We start from the raw sequence: 20,127 nt of genomic DNA, 5'->3' as shown, positions 1-20,127 counted from the left end.
CAGCTTTTGCACAACAATTAATGGAGGAACACATTTTGGCTTGCCAAATCAGAGCGAGTTTACTATTCCTTTGTAGTGATCTCTCTCTCTCTCTCTCTCTCTCTCTCTCTCTCTCTCTCTCTCTCGTGCTCAACCAGGAAAAACTCCATTCTTCCTGCTAATGGAAATATTTTAAAAAAGGAAAAAGAAATCTCACTGAAATCTTTCTGTCCTGCAAATTTTCTTATTTCCAGACTGTGGAATCTGCATTAAGCCAAAGAACAAAGGATTTTATTCCCCGGCGTATTGCTTTAACGTCGAAGGTCTTAAAACTTTCAGAGTCTAGCTTTGCTTGATAAAACAGTGCTCGGTAATAATGACGAAGGGAATAATTTTTTTTTTCATTCGACTTGAAGTGATATTATTTAATAGTTCTTTTGCAAATCCCAAAGCGTTTGAGTTTTAAGTATCAGAAGGCACAGAACAACTGAATGTGATAAACTCTGAGTTATGAATTGGTGTGTAAACGATAACAATGCAGAAAAATAAGAATTTATTATTTCTTTTACAAATATGCCTTTTCCATGTTTTCGGTAAATTTGCATGCTGAGGAGAAACGCCGTCGTAAAAAGAATAATTTCATGGTTCCTCACCTAAATAAAAATCTTGAATCGCAACATTCAAAACAACATTCAGACAATCAATGCGAACATCGAAAAAACCGAAACCGCCAGCCACCACTTTTGGTACGGAATGATATGCGCATTACCGAGCAGCTATTTCTCGCTCCTTTTGTTGTGGGAGAAGCAGCTGCTAAACGTCATAAACTGATGCGATGCATCACGATATATGTGGGATGTTAAAAAAAGTATACCTTAAGTTTAACCAGACCACTGAGCTGATTAACAGCTCTCCTAGGGCTGGCCCGAAGGATTTTACTTATTTTACGTGGCTAAGAACCAATTGGTTACTTAGCAACGGGACCTAAGCTTATTGTGGAATCCGAACGACATTATAGCGAGAAATGAATTTCTATCACCAGAAATAAATTTCTCTAACGCAGGCCCAGCAAAGTGCTAGCCGAGAACGATATCAACCCGTCCAACGAGGAACTCTCTGTGGGATGTTGATCATGGCATTACCCAAAGGCTCTAGAAGCAAACTCACCGCTTTGTGAAACATTACCTTTCCGTTCCTATCTTTCTTCCAACTTACTTTCCACGTTCTCCTAACAACTGTTTAATAATGCAACTGCGAGGTTTTCCTTCTGTTACATCTTCAAAATCTACTTTACTCTCAATTTCCCTTTCAGCGCTGAATGACCTCACGGGTCCCAGCGCTTGGCTTTTGGTCGAAATCTTGTATTCCAGTTAAAATTCCGAAACATTACCTTTGACGACAAAAAATTTTTAGTTTTGTTCCAAAATGCCTTTGTGTCACTATGGTTTTAGATCAGAAGCCCACTTAACAGACTAAATGTACAGAGCAACTTGCAAACTGCATATCGAATCTTTTATTCATTTCTTTATAATTTTGCTAAACGAGAATCACCTAAAAAAAACATAGTAACCATTTGATCAAAGATCCGTAAAAATGACTTAGAATGTTGCTTGTGGGGTAAAGACGTATAACCGAGTCATGATTTAGCCTTAAAGGTTTCCAGAAATGTTCTCCAAGATATCAGGCCTCTTTGTCTCGTAATTCGTCTTTGATGAAGTTTAATTGCTGCTTCCGAAAATCTCGAGTCTTGCAATCACGCCAAAAGCATTCTTCCGCTTTTTCCAGGGTTTTAAGATGGTTAAGATACAATTTAGGTTTAATATATATATATATATATATATATATATATATATATATATATATATATATATATATATATATATATAATAACTCATGTGTGTGTGTAGATATACACGTTTGTTTGTCTAAATATATATATATACATATATATATATATATATATATATATATATATATATATATATATATATATATATATATATATATATATATAACATATATATATATATATATATATATATATATATATATATATATATGTTTATATAGTATACATATGCATATATATATATTAAATATGTATGTGTGCGTTTGTGTGTTTGTATTTGTATTTGTGCATGTGTGTGACTAAAGAGTCAAGATTTCCCGTGTATCACCATCAGAAACCAGAGATCGATCCTCTGGGGAAGAGTGAATCGAATTGGGTCGTTTCCTGAAATTTTGTGATCTGTTGATCTTAGTAGTGGGTAATTGTGCTTGGTTGCAGCCAGGGTATTGAAGGGAATGGAACTAGCGTGTTCATCTCTAAGACTAAATGGGAACCGGCGGTTGATAATCTCCGAGGCCCAACCGTAATGGAAGGGGCTTAAGATTTTATATATATATATATATATATATATATATATATATATATATATATATATATATATATATATATATATATATATATATATATATATGTATAATATATATACATATATATATATATATATATATATATATATATATATATACTCTATATTCTATATTAAATAAACAAACATGTATAGAATGTGTTTGTTCCCAATACGAAAGTTATAATTAATTCTTGATTTTCGATCCCCGAATTTCATGGGGGGGAAAAATCTCTGATCCTTGCACTCACTTTCAAATATCCATCTGTCATTCCCACATTCCTTTGTCACCCTTTGCCATATTGTCCACGACTGTCATACGCATGAACATGATCACTAGCGCGAAAAAAAGGGAGCATTCCAGCTTGTTGAATTTGTTGAAAACTCCTGCAATGGCTCTTATTTCCTCAGAGAGAGAGAGAGAGAGAGAGAGAGAGAGAGAGAGAGAGAGAGAGAGAGAGAGAGAGAGAGAAATTGTCGCCTTTCGGAAACGTATTAAATGTCAAGCATTTATATTTAGTGTTTGCTAATATTATCGGATGTTCGAATTCCCGTGATACTGCAAGATTCCTGTGCTTTTCTTTTATCTTCAGTCATTGCATTTTTGAAAAATACGTTAATCAGATTTTTAAAGGTCTTAAAGTTTTTACTGAAAACATTTTCCGCCATATCTCTTTAAAGAAAAGAGTAATGAGAAAAGGTCTTAGACATTAAAATCAGAAACTCAATATTAAGTAGTTCTCGAGGCTAAGGATTTTATATGTAGCCGTAAGTCTGGCATGACACTGGCCTCATATTTAGTGTTTTTCTTGCGAACTTTGAATTCAGCCGCAGAAAAACCGCCAAGATAAAGGGGGAAGTAATATGCAAAATAATGGCTGTGTGCGGTGTCAGCCACGAGAAAGCTACCAAAAATAAAAATGCCACGCGCGCATATTTCAGCATCTCTTCAAAGCGAGATTAAGCATTGCTTGCACCGGGGCGGAATTTAAATTGCGGCCATAACTTTGCGGCGCTTACCTCACGCCTGCTGATCGCTGCTATAGTTTAAATAATGAGGGAGCAATAAAATGCTCTTTATCTCGTATTTAAGGAATACTTAAAAACGTCTCCTTTAAATTTATACGACTTCGTTTTGTTGCGGTGCTTGCGCCTTTAATTGAGAGAGGCAGGAAGTTTGTAAATTTGCTGGGGAAAAACTGTGCAGTTCGGTGTTCTTTCTTAAACTAGTTTCTTTTACTGTAAACTAATAAGTCCTTTGAGCTTGACTTCTCGAGCCTTATTTTGGCTTGTTGCCTCTCACGTTGTGTTCTTAAAGTATGTTTCAGGTTTTAGTAGCAATCAGCTATGTGTACTAAACAATCTTTATATTATGTTCCATTATTCACGCATGGCAAATGACTGCTTCTCTTTTTCTGAATGCCATTTTAGATTTTAGTTCTTTGTAAACCTGATGTCCTTTTGAAAACATTTCGCCTTAAAATTCTCTCTCTCTCTCTCTCTCTCTCTCTCTCTCTCTCTCTCTCTCTCTCTCTCTCTCTCTCTCTCTCTGTATATGTGAATGAATTTATTCATCATCATGACATATGAAAAGTTACTGCTCGCATCCTTTCTTGCATTTTCGTGTGTCTCACCTAAGACAACCTGCGTTACCACAGATTTCGGACATACGCGCGCTTTACTGAATACATTAAGGCCAGTATTTATTGGCCTCCATTACGATGGTTCCATTCATTTTAACAATGGCTACATTTATCATGAGTGTCTGCGGCAGTACGTTTGAATTACAAATCTGAAAAAGATGAAAAAGGAGAACGGCCGACGACAGATAAACTGTGGTATTAAAATCCCTAAAGTGAAACTCCTTTGTGGTAAATAACGCCAAAATGGTATTCTGTCTTTTGAAGAGCCCATTAGAAAATGCTGGTGGCTCTGAACCATTGAAGAGAGCCAGGTACTGCTGTTATTATTTTATACATTGGTCAAACATGCCTCTACTCTTCATGGTTTATACTCAAACGTGTTGCTAGAGAGCCATTGTAAAGACGTTTCTTTCACAATATGAATTGTTATGCACACCATTTCAAATCGTTTATTAGCTGTCAGTTTTCTGATAAATTTAGCCATGGGCGCACATTTGGATCGTAAAAGTCATTGTCATTATTATTAATATGTTATGACTACATTCGACTTTGTGCATTCTTATCAGTCGTTCACTATAGTATCAACAGAGGTATTAGACGTCTTCACAGCGAGAGGACAATATCTTTGTATTATAGGCTATGTTCACTTCCAAACTATTTTCCGGACTTGATCAACATTACATCACAAAATCTAAATCGTAGACATTCTAGGAATTGAAAGGGTTAATTGTATAAGGTGTTGGGCCATTGAATAGCATGCTAAGTTTAGTGTCATTTTGAACTTGATAGCGTTTTATAATACCCGATAATCTCTTTAACTAGTAGTTTTAGGGAAAGTTCCTTCGCCCATTGAGTACTGAATTAACGATTATCTAGCTTCAGTATTACTATGTTCTGAAAAAGTTACCTGAGCAACCGAATCCTTTAACCTGTGAACCCGTTTTTTCAAACGTTTTAGATATGACTTTCATTGCCATCTTATCCTTCTGATACATTCATAGGTCTTTTGCTGCAGTAAGGAAGATGGGCTGTAGTTCGATATACCATCAATTTCCTTCTAAAATAAAGAATATCCAGCTGTATATTTCCGTCAAGGGGTCACAGATGATATATATCTTTTGAAGGGGACGGTAAATAGGTTTTGTGTACTTAACCTTGAAAGGATGATATTGGCGATGATAAACTTTGCCAATAAGGAGTAGCATTTCTTATAAGGGAACACAACACATAAAGTACTCACCCGTTTGAAGAGCTCGAACGGTGACTAACAAGAGAATCTGCAAGAGCAGAAGCAACAACGTTGGAGGCCCCATGATGGCTGATGATAGCTCATCCCATTTGAATCTGACTACTAGCTTTCATCTGCCCTCTTGTTCAACACTTTATTCTTAGAATCACCTTTCACTTGTATTACTTTTTCTGTTTTCACTTGTATTATATTTTCTATAGTGTTTTCATTTATTCAGATTTATGTTCTTAACTCCATGTTTTACTGCTCAGATCAGAAAGTCAACGGAGGTGTGTTACCTGTTGTAGCGTACTTTTTAATTTTTTTTATTGTAAGTAGGGTTAGGGAGTAAGATCTGAATTGACTTTTGTGATTTGAATTGTCTGCCTATGTAACCTGAATAAGCATTGATAACTATTGTGTCTCAAAGCTACTGATGTTACTACGACTTTCTGTTAAACTTTCAACAAGAATCTGGTTCCATAGAGACATGACGTTTTAGCTCTCATGTTATAATGCTGGAATTTCCTGAGTTTGTTTTATTGACTTGTCTCTTCTACAGTATATCGATGTGGATAGTTTCCTGAGATGCCGAATACCTCTTACATGTGGCAGTGTCCTGTCGCTGGAGCTTGAATCTGTAAAAGAAGAGAAAATGTATTAGGTCTACTGTAGGGCTCAGTATTTTGCAGAGATGAATGTATTTTTTTTATGTTGGAGAGAGAGAGAGAGAGAGAGAGAGAGAGAGAGAGAGAGAGAGAGAGAGAGAGAGAGAAGAAGCATTGTGCAAGAAGAAATGACCCGATGCCATTAGTAACTAGTTAGTGTTAATGGATGCCCAATGCATTAAAGTAAAAGTTTATTTCTATTCAACTCTAGCTTATAATTGATAGTGCTTTTTGAACGTAAAGATTTTCAAGATTCGTATGAGGCACTCCGATACCATTACCATTCTGTTTAAATACGAAACACAAAGAAGAGGGACCTGGTTAAATGGGACATAAAATTTTACTTTTTATATGTACATTTAAAAGTTAAAGTGAAAACGTATTGCACTGCTGTTGATCTCATTAGGGAATTATGTACTTAGTAATTAGTCTAATGTGATGGGTTGCAACCAGGATGGGAAACGGCATAAGGGAACAACCTCAGCCCACGTTTTAAGACCTGAATGGCAAGCCACAACCTTTAAGGGGAAAGGACGTATGCTGAATATATATATATATATATATATATATATATATATATATATATATATATATATATATAGGCGGATATTGCTGCTGCAATTCGAGTATGTCAGTCATTTTCGTAAAAACGGTTTTTACAGTTTCTGTTGAATTAATAACAAATTTTGTCTTTTTATTTATACGGTATTTATATGCTTTGTTTCTTTCTGCTGTTTCTCCCATTTTGCTTTTAAAGGCGTTTCCTTCATTTAGAGGAATTCGTTCATTCTACCCCCTACACACACACACACACACACACACACACACACACACACACACACACACACACACACATCGCCCCACCCAGGGTCATAAAACGCTTTATCCTTGCGTTTAATCAATACAGTGGATCCTAGCATGATTATCCTTGTCGTTAATCTTGACAGGGAATTTTCATTAACCTCCGGTGAAACAAAAAGGGTGAGGTACCTAACGTCGTTCTTACGTCCATGTTGGTCAAACACTGGGGACCACAAGCTTGCTGTGAATGTATGATTTTCTTTTCATTCTATAATAATTTTTTTTCACACACACACACACACATATATATATATATATATATATATATATATATATATATATATACAGTAATATATATATATATATATATATATATATATATATATATATATATATATGTATATATATGTATGTATGTATGGTTGGTTGGTTTTCAGTAGGTGGCTCTCATCCGGAATGTTGAACAAGAGCTTGAGTTCTGTTAAATTTTATGTCTGATTTTTATTTGAATTTCTTTCCCCGCCGTTCAGCGGGTTCTTTGTATATGTTGTATGATAAGTATTGATTCTTATCTTCAGCATGAAGATCTCTCCTAGTTTTATTATCCACCACGTAAAACTGGATATGCAGTTGATTATTACAGCCTTGGCTTTTCTGCTGTAAGGTTTAGTACCCCACTTTTCTAGAAATATTAGTCCTGTTTGACCAACTGGTCGAATGATCTTTCTAATCCTGAAGTTGGACCTTTGGAACGTAAGAAGTTCAAACGTAGCACAAATGGTATTTTGTTGAGCAGTTGATATAAGTCTCATTTCATAGTTTACTTACTATTTGTCTTCTTTAATTAACTTAATTATATTTTATTTGTCTTTCTTGATTATTTTTTAAATAGTTTATTCGTTTTACTTCTAAATTTCCTTTAGTATATTGGGTTGCGCTCCTTGTTTGGGTTCCCTTGGGTTTGTAGTGTTTTGCTTTTTCAGCATCGGCTGTACCTTTCCTTGTAATGATAATAGTGCACACACATATGTATATGCATATATATGTATATATTTGTATTGTGTGTGTGTGTGTACATATGTACTGTTGTATCACGTATGTACAGTATGTTGGTGAATATAACGTAAAAAAAAATCCAATAAATGAGAACCTACATTTGCTTGAGACATATTTAGCCCCAGTTTTGTGTCACTCTAGACTTTACACTAGGAGAAATGTTCACTCTCGTAGTTTATGGACGAGTTTCCCCAAACTATTAAACTCGTCTATCTTTAATCGACCAAAAACATCAGGATCTATTACTATGCTTCGCTGTTACGTCAACCCTGGTAGTGTAGTGTTGCACACGCCGCAGTTGATGACAGCATCCTAAAAGGATATTATTTTTCAGCAAGATTCAGCCTAGTTATCCATATAATAGTTCTTGCATAAACAGTTATTATTTCTGGCCCACGATAGATAATCTGCATCAAATATCACTCAGTATAGAAACAACGCTATCTTAGGAAGAGCGCAGTGCCGTGTTTATTTTGTATACAGCAGTAATAGGTGCAAATTATCTAAGGCTTTTGATAACATAAGTTGTTGATGTAGCTTCGCCCGTAAACGTTTTTATTTATTTACTTCGTTTCGAGGTACCTTGAACTTCTTACACCACTGGGAAGTCAATTAGCTGAGATTTAAAGTAGTAACCTATAACAGAGAGGTCTCTGTCTTGTCTCACAGCAAATATCAGCAGGAGACGTAGACATTCCCTAAGAGGTAACGTGAAGCTGATATCAGATACACACATGAATCCCTGGGCTGAGAAAAGCTGTTAAATGGCTAAGGAATTCACGCCCTTAGCCTGCTGCTCTCTTCATTAGTGCAAGCGTATACTTTGTGATAGGTTATCAACGTAATGTTAGAGGGTTATTTTCATGATGCTCTTTGCGAGAAACCTCCATCTGAGGTTCACCGAAAATTACCAAATGCCATCAGAGGTTAAAGACTAAGTTTATTCTGAGTTTGTTCATGAACTTGTTGCTAGAAAGATGAAATTGCTTTTAGGTTCAGATATTGAATTTTTCTGTGGTCAACAAAATAATGCTTACTCGACATATCTGTGTAATAGCTTGCTGACAAAGTTTCAGGAAAGACTTCGCTGACCGTATCGCATTTTTTTTTTTTTTCTAAATTACACGAAATTAATTCAGAAAAATTTTGGTACGCTTTTAACTGGAAGTTCAGCGTTTTTGTTATGATACTGTTAAACTCATTTCATTGCTATAATAACAGCCAAGTAATTGAAATGGAATATAAAGCTTAGGTTTGACTGCTCTGCGGAGAGGAGTAGTAGTTGCCTTAAGTCTTTTTATGCAAAAATGGTTTTAGTGAGGCGAAAAGAGACCTCTTAAGATTCCTTGTAGCCATCTTCAAAGGTTTCGCCTGACCTGTCCTTTAGATAAGGAATTGCACGAAGCTTTGACGATGCTGAGACTATTAGGTTGTATGGCTAAGGTCATGGACTGTAGCTATTCATGCGGTAGGCAGCCGACGACTCTTAATTTGTAGGTTAATATTAATGTGAATCGAAAGTGGTACTATATTTCATGTTCGAAACTGATATTCTGTGCCTTCTGTTGGAGATATCTGGTATTATTTTTATACCAAAAGTTTTTGGACAATTTAGTCAAACATCGCATTACAGTTACTCGTGACCACTACTTCTTACTTCTACAAGGTACAAAGATTCTAGAGCATCTTGTACTTAATTGTCCATGTTATTTTAGCATAGACCCATAATGATGATCTGTTAGCTAAAAAATTAAATCATTAATTATTTTCTTCACAGTTCATTTTAACCGAGCAAGAATTAATCGACAGAACTTTTTTCCACTCCGTTTAGAGTGGGATTTCGCTTGTTCGTGGATGTGAACAAAAAAGCATATATTTATGTCCAACACATTATATTGCTGTTTGTTTATGTTTGTTAATGAACACAGCTTTGGCTTACATAAAGCAAAATCTTGGATGACGAGCATTCCCTCAAGCATAGAAGACGTTCAATATTGCTCAAGCTTTTATGAAGATTTCTCCTCAGTACATAAACTGTTGTTTATGTCTCCATACTTCGTCGTTATGACTGCATTCTTCGCAGACTCCATATAAAAAGATGCCATTCTCCCCCACACCAACCACTTTTATAGACAACAACAGCTCGATAAATGAGCTCACCGATGACCCTTAGGAAAGCCGTCCTTTCCCATAACTTTTCCTTATGTAACGTAACTATGGCGGGAGGTAACTACATTTTTTCTAAATTTTTTGTATACAAGATTTCAAAGAATTTTCAGATAATCAAAGACTCTTTTCAGACATCCTGTTAGCCCCTCTTGAAGGCCACCAGCAATAGACAGATGTAGAGGATGTTATTATTTCCCAAGAATCGGCAATTTAGATGTTCGGCATTGACAAGAAATTAAACTTGAGTAAAATATATCTGCGAGAGAGAGAGAGAGAGAGAGAGAGAGAGAGAGAGAGAGAGAGAGAGAGAGAGAGAGAGAGAGAGAATCCCCTGTATCTCTGTTAATCCCTCTTCAAGATCACAAGGTAGAGCGAGAGAAATGAAACCGTCTCCCATAGCATCATGTCTGGGAGATGCGACATATCTTGAGGTCCAATAGACATTCACGGGGATGAAATGGCAACCTCCTGAAACCTCCGGTGTCTTAATGTAGGATTCATGAACTCCCTTTATGTTGTTTAGGAGCAGCGTGGCGCTTGATCGCCGTCTTACTAGCGAGGGGTTGGCGTTAAAGGCGCTCTAATCACAAGGATCAAGCCGTAAAACACGCCGAGGGATGGCATTGGCGCTGCAGTGTTGGCGGTAATGGACGATGGTTTTCTTTATACCCCATACCTCAGCGGCGATGATGCCGAGGGGGATGGCCTAAACACATGTATTTGTGTGTTTAAGTAAAACCAAAGGACTGGTTCTGGCTACCACGGTCTGATGAGATCAGGTCAGCGTTACTTCTGGGATCCGCAAGGCTCTTTTCTGGTGCGGGCTGCACGGTTAACAGGTGTTGTTTTCCAAGGGAAAAGATTCCATTGCGCTCTGAGATTCTCGTGCTTTGTTATAGTGCTTCTTCTTCTTGCTTGTATCACATTTTGTATTACTTTGTGCATTTAAAACAGTTTCGTTGCGTTCTCTTTCGGTAGATTTATAGTTGGTTTACATACTTTGTATTTCAGGCTAGTCTCCAGATGCTATTATTTGGAAAGGTTTTCTGTTAATCCAGATGAATTCATTTGGTAGAGACCATAAAACTTGATTCCACATTCAAGGTGTTTATTGCTGAGCTCGGGTTGATGTTTGCTTCAGAATTTTTATGGCCCAACATCTGATTTAGTAACGGCCTCTCCCAAACTTCTTTTGTGTTGTTATTGAGATGGAAGAGAAAGATATGTTGCATGAAATCTATTCTAAAGTTCCATTAAAAGCTTATTTTAAGCGGTGACGCTGCAAGCCCACTTGTGCAATCATTTTGCCAACTCTGTTGGCTGTTACCGTTTCCGTGATTGCTTCTCAGTCTTACTATTTTGGAACAACTGTTTTTAGTTAATTAAACTTTCATTTGTCTCATTATTTTCAGTCTATTGATAGAGTCAGGATTGCAAAATTCTTTTTGTAATTATAGAATGATACAAGAACACTATGAATTAGAACATCGGTATCTGTTTTTAAGAGTCATTTCAGGCATACTGCAACATTATTTCAAGATACATGCATTGCATTAACAACACGAAATTATTTCTTTCAACGATATGAATCTTGAACAGCTGTCTGTCCATCGCACGGTATAGCTTAGCCGTTTATTCCAGTGAACATGCACACGGAGACTGCAACGTACTTGTAACCCCCATCGTGAATTGCGCGGGCCAATTCGCAAGTCGCTCCGCCTGTTGTATGGGCATCCGGCTTTAGATAAACCGAAAGCGGAATGTGATAATGAAACGCCCAGGATTCCTTCCCCTAGCATCTCCCCAAGGACATGCAAGCGTGCTACATTGTTGTGTGACAACGACAATCCGATGGTGCGAACGGCGGGTCAATTTCCCGCCCCCTCCTTCTTCTTTTTTTTATAGCCCCCGGCGAGGTCTGGCAATTTCCTGGACCTCCTTTTATGGCATAAAGAAAATAGAGTTTAATGCTCGTTTCTTCCTCCGCGGCAGCCGCATTAGTGCGCCACTTAGCAATCCATGCTTGTGCAGAGGCATTCGATTTGTATACAGGCAAGCGTGTGGGACTCCCCTGCGTACGTGTATCTGGTAACTGTCAGCCACATCAAGGCTTGCAAGCGCACTTCTTTTTTTTCCAAAGTTTCTCTTTTGGATCGTTGTTCATTTAGCAACTTGACCTCTGTGAGGCATCTTTATTATTTTTGTTACTGCCAATTATTATTACTATTTTATAAGATTTGGGCAGTTCATCAGAAGTAACAGAGCAATTATACACAGACCCAACACAAAGGCACACACATTCTGTAGGTATGTACGATGTCTACGAGCGAATAAGTCAATAACCTTACGAGAAGCTTAAGAAAGTGAAAAAGTAAAAAAAGGTAAGAAAAATAAAAAAAAGGCACCAGAGCCAGAAGATGTCCATCCCCTAAATAGGGAAAGAAGAGGACAAAGGAAGAACAATTATATGGAGAGCACTCCACGAGGAGGGAGAGAGAGAGAGAGAGAGAGAGAGAGAGAGAGAGAGAGAGAGATTGTGTGTGAGTAGTGCCAGCAGTCGACCTATCATACTGGTGTATTACGAGACTGAGATAACTTTGTGGATGTTATTGGGCGAAAGGAGGTTATCTGTGGGAGAAATCAGCGCCAGGAGTCTATACTTCAAGATCTTTTCTACCCTTCTCTTCTCCCTTCAGGAAGATCGCGCCCTTTGTGGTCCCGAAGATGGTCTGCCGCGATGCCAGAGACGAGAGTGTTTTGCCAGGGAGGGAAAGGAAGGGTGAGTATTCCTTGAAGCGTTTGTTTGATTGTCATACAGTTCTTTCTTGGGTCTTGTTTACGAGGTCCCGATAGCGAGGCGTTCACGTCTTTGTGGCTCGGCTAATCAACGTACTTTGAGAGACACTCGTCTCTTTTGTTGAGCCCCTCGGAGAAAAAAGGCCTCGAGATAACCCTGGCTTTCATGTTTTAATTCGTCTTGATTCTTGATTGTGTTGCACTGACTTACGATCTTTGTTACCCTTTTTTTTTTATTTTCCAGTTGTTCACATGGAAGTTGCTCACACACGTGATCATAAATGTTTGCTCTGTGTTTTCAGTATATATATATATATATATATATATATATATATATATATATATATATATATATATATATATTTATGTATTTATATATATTATATATATATATATATATATATATATATATATATATATATCTACCTCAAGTTTATGCTATATCATAAATTGCAGTGTTTTGTAGTTTTATCATTATGTCTTTTAACACAAAAATTGCAGTGAGAATAGGTCTTATAATTATATATATATTATATATATTTAACATATATATATATATTATATATATATATATATATATATACTGTGTATGTATGATATAATATATATATATATATATATATATATAATATATATATATATATATATATATATATATATATATATATATTGGGTGTGTGTTTCGCGCGCGCCTGTATATGTGCGTGTTTATCAACAAGCTTTATTTCAAGAGATTCCGATGGTCAAATGCAAATCCTTTGCTGCAAAAGGTGGCCATATGCTTTTATGGAATGCTGAAGGGGTGGAGCCCTCCGGCCACTTACCGTGTTATGTACATGCCACTGCCCCTTCCTCTGTTCATAATTTACGTATGCCTTCAAGTGGTTTATTATTGTTATTAATATCATTCTTTATTCGTTTTTATGTCTCTATATAGTATTATTATGCCTTTGTCGCCTGTTATATCATCATCATCATCATCATCATTATTTATTATTATTGTGCCTTTGTTCACTTTCACATCATCGTCATCACCATTAATATTTTTACGGTATTATTATGCCTTTATCCACTTTCACATGATCATCATCATTATTGTATATCATATTATTATGCCTTTGCCCACTTTCACATCATCATTATTATTATTATTATTAATTAATTAATTAATTAATTAATCTTCACTATTAATATCCCCCATATTTTCTTTGGCTCACTTTTGACATCTTCCTACTAGTTTACGTAACATGAAGGGAAACATGATTTTCCTGATTCTGTTAATCTTCCCCACACCCGCCACACTTAAAACTTATTCCCACAAGAACCACCATACTGTAGAGCTGTTGACAGGCCAATCACTTCTATAAAATGTCTTATCTTAGAAGACGTACAGTGCTGTGTTACGATAATGTAGGAAATAATGACTATCCATTTTATAGGTGTATTAATCAGTTTTTTACTGTTGGTTTCACTTTCCCATTTAGCTAATTTTTTTCGGCAAGGTCTTTCATAATTTTAGAAAGTATTTATGTTTGGTGTTGAAACTAAATTGCCACAGATTTTTGTTGAAAAGAATACAACTCAAACTTTCTCTTGTATTATCTTTTACTACGACACGTTCTCCCGATTTCAGTTGAATCATTGCTTGTAATTCGAGAGCGATGCAGTGCCCGCTAATCCTACATTTCTGTCGACTTTACTGATTAGTGGTACAGATTTGTTAGAAATGACGTCGATGAAATCCCAGTAGTTAGTAACGACAATAGCAAATATTTGGAATGATTTTGTCCAAGAAAAAAGAAAGCGTAGCTCACTGGCAGCCTACATTTTCCAGACTTAATTACCTTCCACTACTGAACTTTTATTAAGAATTAAATATATGCATACGTTATTCTGGTAAATTACCAAATTTTAACAAGAGAACCACTGGCATTTAATACTGGACTTTGTTTTGAATTTGTCACGAATATCTGTGTAATCCATTATGAAATAGCCGCCATTACCCTGAGCTCTCTCGAGAAGATTTACTGATATAGCCTCGTTTTACAGACGCGTCATCTAGCGGAAAGGCATGCCTAGTCATTAGTGAGAACAGAATGGCAAGTATCTCTGTCTCATCATGATGCCGAAACTATTTTCTTAGTGCGTAGCTGCTGGGAATCCATAAATAAAGATTACCCATCTAGCTTAAGGTCTGTTAGAGTGGTGGAGGAATGAAAATCTTAGTTGGAGTTTGTACGAGATTTTCTTTAATTTGACAAACATCTTCACGTGAAATTACGAGCTTGGATGCAAGCAAGATCGTTGCGTGTATAAGAAATCAGACCACACTTTGAGATAAGGGTTATTCATTTTTTTTTTATCCAGATGAACAGTATCTTGTATAAAGTGCAGTAATGGATAGAGTTCTGCGTCAGGATATCAGATGCTCAGGTTTTATTAGAAAGAACGTGAATAAACAGTCAGGACAGACTTGGTGCTGTTTAGAGAATGACATATATTTTTGACTCCGAGAAAAGGGAGGTGGGGAAGTTTGCTGTTCATTGTCAGTAATAAAATGGAAGTAACCAATTAGTAACACCAGAAATGACAATGAAGCAGTATGTTTTCGCTTCCTTATTTGTAGTGGAGAAAATTATTTTTATAGTTCAGGATTGCCGACTCAGTGCTTCTTCATCATTACGTTGAAAGGGCTTCACAGGATGACTGTCTCAGTGCCTTTCAAACGCATTCTCTTTGAGAACATACTCATTCAAACAGAGTTTTTTTTTTTTACTTTATTTATTTACTTTATCTAATTATTCATTTGCTTTCAGCTACGGGCGAGATCATTGCAAGGCAAAAGTAGCCAACATTTATTAATTTAATCTATTTATCTATTTATGTATTTGCTTTCACAAGCAAGATCATTGCAAGGCAGAAATAGCCCGTAATAACTGTCCAAGCATGAGCGACATGTGCCACGCACATTGGTGCGTGAAGCAGCAGAGAGAGAGAGACGCCCAAGCACCCTGAGAAGGCGCAAAAGAGGTTTTGATGGCCCTATCCGGTAAGATGAGGGTAAGGGAGAGTGGTTGGAGGTGAAAGGAAGGGGAGGCGACTGGTAGTCAGAGGAAGAGTGGGAGGTATTCAAGTCTCTGAGATATTTGAACGAGATAAGCGGAGCAGATTTATTGAATATTTGGACAAGGAGTCCCGGCTGAATGGGTGAATAGGAGGTGGAGGTGGAGGTGGAGGTGAAGGAGAAGGTGGGGAGGGTGGGGATGAGGAGGGGGGAGGAACCTGAGGCTTTCAGATGAGATAGGTAGCGGGCGGGCGGCAGACTCCTTAAGTGAAGCCTCACAAGGCTCACCAGGAAGGGGGATTGTTCTATATTGGATTATTTGATTGACTGATTGATTGATTGGCTGAGAACGGACGGGTTAGAGGGGAATGAAATGCCTCGAGTGATCTCGCTGATCGGCTCCTCTGAGAGATGCAAGAGAGGAAGAAGGTGCCATGATTTTCTCACTGTTCTTGTTGAAGATTGAGGGGGCATTATGCCAGCACGGATTCTTGCTTATAAAACAGCCCGCAAGGCATTCTTCAGAAACCCAGATCAGCATTGACAATGCTGCTTTTTTATGAGCTTTATTACTGTTTTTGAAAGCTAATCATTCTCCTAGTAATTAATATGATGATGGCAACGGTTACTAATACTAATTCTTCTTCCTGGAAAAATACCAATATTGTTCCTTTGTCGCATGCAAAGCTTTTGTAATGATGGTAATGGAACTGATTGCTCACGTTGTAGTTGCACTAGTTCCTCATTGGACGGTGGTTATCGTCCTTAGCTAGCACTCTGCTGGCCTAGCGTTCGAGTCTCCGACCGGCCAATGTAGAATTAGAGGAATTTATTTCTTGTGATAGAAACTCATTTCTCGTCATAATGTGGTTCGAATTCCACAATAAGCTGTAGGTCCCGTTGCTAGGTAACCAATTGGTTCTTAGCCATGTAAAATAAATCTAATCCTTCGGGCCAGCCCTAGGAGAGCTGTTAATCAGCTCAGTGGTTTTTTTAAACTAAAGTATACTTAACTTTTTAACTTGTAGTTGCACCGATATTTCTTAGAACTACTAAAGGTAATTATCGTTGAGTACTCAGTGAAATCTAGTCACCGTGATCTGATCACTTTCACAATTACATTACACTTGATTAAAATTTCCATCTTTTGATGTCTTATTTATATTTTGTTTTTATGGTATTTATGTACTAGTTGATAGCTTTATTATTCACTTCTCTTTGTTCTGAAACTTTTGTCTTTTCTTAAATATGAATTAATCAGATATAAATACTCCATATATATATTCTGTGGATTACTGCAAATAAAGTATATGAGCTTTTTGGTTGTTTCGTGAGGTTAGGATTGATTTATTTATAATAGCAATATTTTAAAAAAATAAAAACAGTAACACCAACATAATGAGCTTTTTTAGAATTTATATAAAGTAATTCTGATAACATCACACTTATCAGTTTTAGTTCGGACATCTTTTTCAGAAAACTACGAGAATTGTACCTAGGTTTGGTCGTTGTTTCCTTTCTATCCATTTGCATGATAAAAATATAAATAATAATAATAAATTCCATTAAGCAACAATTTAAAATAATGATATTAAGAATAAACATTATTTCCGCAATGTATCTCAATTTTAAGAAACGGTTCCCAGTTACGGTGGATGAAACTCTTTCGTCAGGTGTTTTCAAGTACAGATTCAGTTGGGATTTGATCGTCTGACATCTACAGAATGTGTTACACTTGCGACAGTTATAACTTTAGGTGCTGTTTAGGCACCGTCAGCTGTAACAGTTTGTTTTATCCAAAATTCCTTACATCGCATTTTTTGTGTGTGTGTGTATATATGTATATATATATATATATATATATATATATATATATATATATAATATATGTGTGTGTGTGTGTGTATGTATATGTATGTATATATATATATATATATATATATATATATATATATATATATATATATATATATATATATATATATATATATATATATATATTTTTATATATATATATATATATATATATATATATATATATATAATATTATATATATATGTATGTATACATATATAAATATATATATATACATATATAAATATATATATATATATATATATATATATATATATATATATATGGATGTAAGGTATGTATGTATGTATGTGTGTGTGTATGTTCCAGCATAACTCTGAAACGCATTGAACAATTTCAACCAAACTTGGTTTACATAATTATGATTTACTATATAGAAAAGAAAACTGTGGGGGTAAGATACCACTATCACCAAAGGGGGTGAGGGTGGGAAGGGCTTCCCTGAAACGGGGCTGGTTCTGCCCATAGACTTAGTAACTAAATAAACTCTACGGGTTTATCATTCCTCATTTCGGCATACATGTGACTTACTATCTGGAAAGAATGCTGTGGGAGTAAGACTTCACTGGCACCATAGTGGGTGGAGTGGGAAGAGGGTGACATGTAAAAATAACAGAAAACGACAGATATTGGTGTCTAATCCATAGCTTTCGAGGTCACTGAGATGAATATTGACACTCCCGATGCACTTTAAGTCCAAGTTCAGCCCCGATAGGAATGAGGAATGAGAAAGGATGAAATATAAAATGTCAAAAATGCTGGGCAATGTAATTGAAGCAACTATCTTAAAAGGAGAAAGAGAGAGAGAGAGTAGAGGGGGTGTTAGGGGAGAGAGAAAGAGAGTTTATCAGTTGTCATTCAGAGTTTTCCTGACAGCACCAGGTAGGTCAACATTAAATATATATATATATATATATATATATATATATATATATATATATATATATATATATATAATATATATATATATATATATATATATATATATATATATATATATATATAATATATATATATATATATATATATATATATGTCTGTCGAGTTTTCTCATGTTGTTAAATGTCATGGTGTTGCCTGCCCACTTGTGGAGTCGATTCGGGTCTTCCTGGTGAGGCGAGGTTAATAACCACTGAACCACAAGTTGTCATCCATCAATGGAAGTGTCTTTGACTGAATTTTCGCGGTTGCTCCGTTCAAATAAGGTCTTCAAGCTTGTTATTGTTCTTCTTCTTGTTTTAGAATAACGCCAGCTTTGTGCTGGCACGGCCTCTTGCCCCAAGAGCTATATTCTGTATTTAATATTTTCGCTCAAGGGCTTAGTTTACTTTTCAGTAGGTATTAACCACAGTTTATTAACAACCTACCCGCCAGACAATTTCGCACCATCCATAACCTTCTTCCTAACCACCACAGAGAGAGGGAACGGGAGAGAAAGATAGGAAAAAATACAATTACCCAATATGGTATTAGCGCCTCAGTCACGTGATGGGCTACTATTGCATCCGTATTTATGACTTTTTTTTTCTTTTTTGAACGGCACAGAAATACAGAGATTGCACTGAGCTTAGGTTGAGAGATGTGGTGAGGGGTCAGGCCGAATATAGCTTCATAAATCAAGAATTTTTATTGGTTTCGAATCATACGCTCCTGGATTTAGTATTTAAAAAAATATGGATGCCGGAATTCTTTTCAATTGTTCTGGAAATAGGGTTGACATTCATAGGGATTCTGTTTATATTTTATTTTCATACATGAATTGAAATGTCATCCAAACGAAGGTGTACCATATTTTTATCATTTTAATATTTATGGATATTAGAGCTTTGTTTGTTCAGGCCCTGGGCGAACGAATAAAGAATTCATGGAAGTTTTAGTTATGCATTAAGGTATGTGTGTTTGGTTAGGCCGGGGGAGATCTTGGCCGCGTTGGTTTAATACCTGGAGGTAAAACAGTATCACAATACTTTGGGAATTTATGATTGGAGCCCCTGCGGCAATATTCCTTTGAAACAGATCAAAGCACCCTTTGATTTTCATTCTCTTTCCGCTGGCTGCAAGGGATTATTGTACTGGCGCCTCTGAATGGAAAGTTTATTGTGGCTTTGTTGCTGCTTCAGACTCTGCGCTGATTTTCAGATCTCAGCCTCTCTTTGATGGATGCCTGCAATTTCATTGGTTCGTGTAGAGGAATTTAAGAGTTTTATCAAGAATATTCTATTAAATCCCCATGTTTAGTGATGAGTAGCATTGGATAGTAGTGGTTTTACAATTCCTGCGGTTTTAGTCTTGTCGAAATTATTGTCATCCTTAGTCCTTCCTATGGAGAATTTATTAAGGCTTTTAAGGTTACCAACCGTGATAGTAAAAGCGACTTCTGCTGATATGATTGGTATGCCCTCACAGAAAATCGACATTCATCATTTTGCAAGC

General features: G+C 36.2%; 2 protein-coding genes across 3 annotated transcripts in view; one reads left to right on the top strand and one right to left on the bottom strand.

Moving 5' to 3' along the window:
• Mat1 (CDK-activating kinase assembly factor) overlaps positions 1–20,127 on the top strand; it is a 242,377-nt gene that overhangs the window by 7,264 nt on the left and 214,986 nt on the right. Inside the window, exon 2 of one of the 2 annotated variants that reach the window (XM_067098835.1) lies at positions 12,655–12,737. The exons of the other annotated variant lie outside the window; for it this stretch is intronic. Coding sequence (XP_066954936.1) covers positions 12,683–12,737 — 55 coding nt within the window. The 5' untranslated portion in view covers positions 12,655–12,682. The remainder of the gene's footprint in view (positions 1–12,654; positions 12,738–20,127) is intronic. 2 annotated transcript variants of the gene reach the window in all.
• LOC136835374 (discoidin domain-containing receptor 2-like) overlaps positions 1–20,127 on the bottom strand; it is a 153,493-nt gene that overhangs the window by 75,196 nt on the left and 58,170 nt on the right. Inside the window, exon 2 of the mRNA XM_067098834.1 lies at positions 5,277–5,902. Coding sequence (XP_066954935.1) covers positions 5,277–5,349 — 73 coding nt within the window. The 5' untranslated portion in view covers positions 5,350–5,902. The remainder of the gene's footprint in view (positions 1–5,276; positions 5,903–20,127) is intronic.

The sequence above is a fragment of the Macrobrachium rosenbergii genome, chromosome 55 (assembly GCF_040412425.1).
Source record: "Macrobrachium rosenbergii isolate ZJJX-2024 chromosome 55, ASM4041242v1, whole genome shotgun sequence".
Classification (NCBI taxonomy): Eukaryota; Metazoa; Arthropoda; class Malacostraca; order Decapoda; family Palaemonidae; genus Macrobrachium; species Macrobrachium rosenbergii.
Note: the sequence above shows the minus strand (reverse complement) of the source record. Positions and strands in the feature narration are given on the sequence as shown.